General features: G+C 47.9%; 1 protein-coding gene across 1 annotated transcript; it reads left to right on the top strand.

The window, feature by feature from the left end:
- Nucleotides 1–1539: 1539 nt before the first annotated feature.
- LOC135107815 (uncharacterized) lies at nucleotides 1540–3916 on the top strand. Its single transcript, XM_064018109.1, has 2 exons — nucleotides 1540–2149; nucleotides 2422–3916. Exons 1-2 carry the CDS (start codon nucleotides 2147–2149, stop codon nucleotides 2869–2871), a joined length of 453 nt encoding a protein of 150 aa, XP_063874179.1. The 5' UTR covers nucleotides 1540–2146; the 3' UTR covers nucleotides 2872–3916.
- The last annotated feature ends 878 nt before the right edge of the window (nucleotides 3917–4794 follow it).

The raw sequence follows: 4794 nt of genomic DNA, 5'->3' as shown, positions 1-4794 counted from the left end.
GGATGCCTTTGTTGGCCATATGCATCATGTAGCTCCTACTCTCTCAGGGTATGCTTCCTACATACACCAAGTAAGGAATGGCCTTCTTACGTACGTTCACTCCTCAGTTCGCCACAAGCTTCTTCGATGTTTAATTGACCCTGACACTACCTTCCAGCAGTTTGAGGTGACACTAGGCTCTGCTACGCTTTCTGTTTGCAATGTTTATTGTTCACCACTTGGGCTGTCTACAGATGTTTTGCCTCCCCAAGCTGCTCTGGGATCGATCTCCATGGGTGACTTTAATGCTCGCCATCCAGAGTTGGGTGACATCTCTCCAAACCCAAACAAGAATGATTGCCGCCTCCTACAATATATCCAGACTCACCGTCTCACCCGCTGGGTCACTGATGGAGCTACTCATTCCCGCAGCGGGACTCTCGATCATGTCATCACATCGGCTCGTGTGGCCACTCACGTTAAGTGTTCTTCCGTTCCAGCCCTGTTTTCCGACCACATTGCTCTTAGCTTCCAGTATTCTGCTCCTGCTCTGTGAACTCCAGTCCACCGGCGACTACATATCTCTATACTGCCGAAGTATAGAGTATAGAGAAGCCCCAATTATATCGCCTGCATGTCCACCTGTCTCCCTAGATTTGATCTCTTCGCCTTTACTCCTCTTTGGTCACCATCACTCATGATTTTTTTACCCATTATATTAAAAGGACACATCTCTGTTGTTCCTGTCTGCCGCATTCTTGGACCATGCATGGACGATCGCTTTCTTCGGGCCGAGAGGAACCCAGTGGAGGCTGCGCGCCTGTTTCAAGAGGATCCAGCCCCTTGTAACCTGCACTCCTATCAGGCTGCTAGGGACGAGTTGGTAGCACTGCAAGGAAGTGTGAGAACGGAGTCGTGGCAGAAATTTATGGGCAGCATTAAATGAGAAACAAGTGTTGGGACCATGTGGCATCTAATTAATAGGGTGGTTCGGAGGAAACCTGCCAGTGCTCTTCATCATGACCAGGGTGAACTTGCTCAGGAACTTCTTGATGACTGGGATGCACAGTCTTGTGTGACTAATCTCCCTGTTCAGGAGTCTCTCTCTGCCCGAGAGGATCAACGTACTCTCCGATTGATGGCAGGATTGTTGGAGGGAAATGATGAGGATGCCATATCCGATCACTGAGGAGAAGCTGTGACATGCATTGGCTCGGGGTAAGGCAACAGCACCAGGAGACGACGGGATCACGTACTCAGTTCTTCGGCTACTTCATTGTGTACCTGGTAACCCTCTCCTTCGCCTTTATAATCTATGTTTTTTTTTTTTTTTTCCCAGGGATATGTGCCTTCTGTCTGGACCTGCAGCACCATTGTCCCTATCCCCAAACCTGGTACAGACAGGTTTCGACCGGTTTCTCTCACCTCTTGTTTCAACAACGTCATTGAGCGCATCCTACTTTCCTGTCTGCTTTATCGGCTGGAGTCTGAACTCTCACCTCGTCTTTTTTGGTTTCCTGCCACGCTGGGCATCCACCATTGCCTCGCAGAGCTCTACTCCCGCCTCTCCTCCAGCAGCGTGGTGGCCTTCATTGACCTCAAGAGTGCATTTGACGTGGCCAACAGAGACATCATCCTCGATCAACTGGTGGATTTCGGAATCACGTGGCACCTTCTGTAGTGGATACAGGAATATCTCAGCAACAGATCCTCCTGGGTTTTCTTTCATGGTGCCTACAGCTCCTCTCGAGGTTTCAATCTAGTGACTTCACTAGGTGGGGCTCTCAGTCCATTCCTTTTTTAATGTTTGTATGCACCGTTTACTCTGTTTTGCCTGATACACCTGGTATAACGATCATCTCTTGTGCTGATCTATGTATTCATTCTTCCTCTCCAGGCTTATTTTGATTCCTTTAATACCTCTGCTGCTGCTTGTGAACTAATTGCCTCTCCTGAAAAAGCAGAGTGTTTACTACTATCAGCCCTGTGTTGCCTCCCCAGTTCTCCATTGGTGCCTGTATCGTCCCTCTCTGTCGGCAGTACCTTTACCTTGAGGCTCCAGTTCACATTCCTCGCGCTCTTCCGGCCCAGCGTACCATCCCCTTGGTCCAGGATCTCCTGACTCGTCTGCAGAAGTGCCTCACACCTCTACAGTGGCTGAGGAACAATGGTACTGGCATCTCTGTTCCAGTTGCAAGGACCATCTACGTGTCTTTTATTCATTTAGTAGTCGATTATCTCTCCCTTGCTCTTATTCAGTTTCCCAAATCTTGCTTACAGTTTCTCGAGGTTTTTCAAAATAAGGCCATGTGAGTCATTCTTGGTTGCCCATTATCGACTAGAGTTGCCAACATGCAAGCAGAACTTCATCTCTCTCCTCTCTATGACAGAATTATTTACATTGTCACACGCTTCACTGCTAAATGTCTCTATTCTCCGCAGCTGGCGCCTCACTACTCGCAGGTTGTAAGACGTGCTTTGCCTTGGCCCTCTTGCATCCCTCTTCTACAGGGTAGTAGTCGCCTCTTTATCAGGACTGTCAGCTCGGCTCTTTGTGACATGGACATCGTCATCCCCAAGGAGGAGAAGGTTCCTGGTCCTCCACCTTGGATGCTGCCCGTCCCTGAGGTGCACTACATTCTAACTTCAACTGCAGCTCACCCTACACCGCAACAGCAACAAGCACTGGAGACTGTAGCTACGGTGCTGTCCTTCCTTCCGTACAGACTAATGGACGGGCAGGTTGTGCGGTCCACTCCCTTGATACTGATGCTCCACATGGAGACTGGGCGGGCCAACATCTTCCAAACTCTTATACCTCCACGTTTTGTGAGCTTTGTGGTATCCTGGATGCAGTCAGCCTTCTGTGCCAGCGTGGTCTCAGTGCAGTGATCATCTGTGACTCTCAGTCTGCTCTCAATGCCCTTTCAAGTGTCAACCCACAATGCACTGCTATAGTCAGACGGGTTCTATCATTCTTGGCCTTGGGTCATGACAGAAACAATGATCTCAAGTTTGTGTGGATTCCATCCCACATCAATATTATCGGCAGTGGCAGAGTTGATGCCCTTGCTAAGGCAGCCTGCAACTTGCCTCTTCCTGCGGCTGGCTTGGTGCCCTCGCTCTCAGATGCCCTAACTTGCATTTGAGCTGCTGCTTTCCACTCCATCGATCAAGCCCGTGATCTCCAGAGGGAAGAGAGTGTCACCATCCGGCACTATGACTCCTTTCGCTACCATTGCTACAAGTATCGCCGCAAATGAGTTATTGTGAGGAGGCACAATGTGGTCTCCACCAGGCTCCGTCTTGGCCACAGGGAAAGTTGCAGGACTCCCAGACGTGCCGCATTTCTCTTCCTGCTCCCTGTGCGATGACAATAACACGCTGGAACACCCCTGTCTCCACTGCCCTGAGCTGGAAGGTCTGCTGCCCCGTGGAGTCCCACTTATTGATGTGTGCCGCCATCTTTTGATGGCTGACAACCTGGACGTCATCCTTGCAGGTTTCCCTGGATTCGGTGGTTGTTGACTTCCCTTTCCCCGTTCTTTAATTTCGTATAAGACCACCAGAGGCCTAACAGCATCTTTATACAGCACCACAACGCGTTCCGCCACCACCGTCACAAGCACCGTCGGCTGGTCAGGAGACAAGTGGTGGCTGCCAGGCTACGTTTGGGCTGCAAACAAGCATGGGAAGTCTCCGGGCGGCAAACGTGCCTCATTTCTCTTGCCTACTGTGTCACTCCCCCAACAACACACTGAACCATTACTACCTGCACTGCCCGGACTGACGCTGGCACATGTGTCTCAGCATCTGAACCATGGCACCTAGATGAAGCCCTCGTCCGGTTCCCTCGTCTTGGTGGCTGTTAATGGATTGCCCTACGCGACTCATTTTTTCTCTATTTATATTCTTTTATTCTTCCTAGTACTGCTGACTGTTGTATATTAGGTTGTCTGACTATTAGAATATTGTTAAACACTTACTTTCTGTATTGGAATGACGCCATTGAGGCGCAATAAATTAAATCAAAATATTCTCTCTCTCTCTCTCTCTCTCTCTCTCTCTCTCTCTCTCTCTCTCTCTCTCTCTCTCTCTCTCTCTCTCTCTCTCTCTCTCTCTCTCTCAGATAAGTTAACACACACACACACACACACACAGGCACAGAGAGAGAGAGAGAGAGAGAGAGAGAGAGAGAGAGAGAGAGAGAGAGAGAGAGAGAGAGAGAGAGAGAGAGAGAGTGTGTGTGCACTGTGTCAAGGTCACTCACTGGCTGTCACACAGCCACAATTCATCTCTCAAAAATGGGGTTGACTGTGTGTCAGCCAACTCTTCTGCATTTTAAGACCTAGGATATTAGTAAAATAAAGTAAACATTCGATATTCTTTAAATATGCTGTAATTTGCGAAGTTTCATAAAATAAAACAAGTGTTCAATACGATTTAGCTTGTATTTTATCAAATATAATAGCCATTTTTTTCGCGATAAAGTGGGATTCCCAACATTATGAAAATAGGTTTCAATGAAAAAATGTGTAAAAGTGAGCCGGTGATAACTGAACCGTGGAAAGCCGGGGGTTCACTGCATTTATGATAAGTACGTACAGCATTCTCAATAAAATAATGAAAAATGATTACCATATTTGATGGCATATAAGATGCATGGGCATATAAGACGCATCTCCATTTCAGCAGGGCATATTCAAGATCTTTTTTTTTTTTATGTATTTAAGTATGTAAGGTTTAAAGCAGGCTAGCGGTACAGCTGAACAAAAAGCAAGCAATCACAATTGTAAAAACATCCTACATGATTGT

The sequence above is a fragment of the Scylla paramamosain genome, chromosome 16 (assembly GCF_035594125.1).
Source record: "Scylla paramamosain isolate STU-SP2022 chromosome 16, ASM3559412v1, whole genome shotgun sequence".
Lineage (NCBI taxonomy): Eukaryota > Metazoa > Arthropoda > Malacostraca > Decapoda > Portunidae > Scylla > Scylla paramamosain.
Note: the sequence above shows the minus strand (reverse complement) of the source record. Positions and strands in the feature narration are given on the sequence as shown.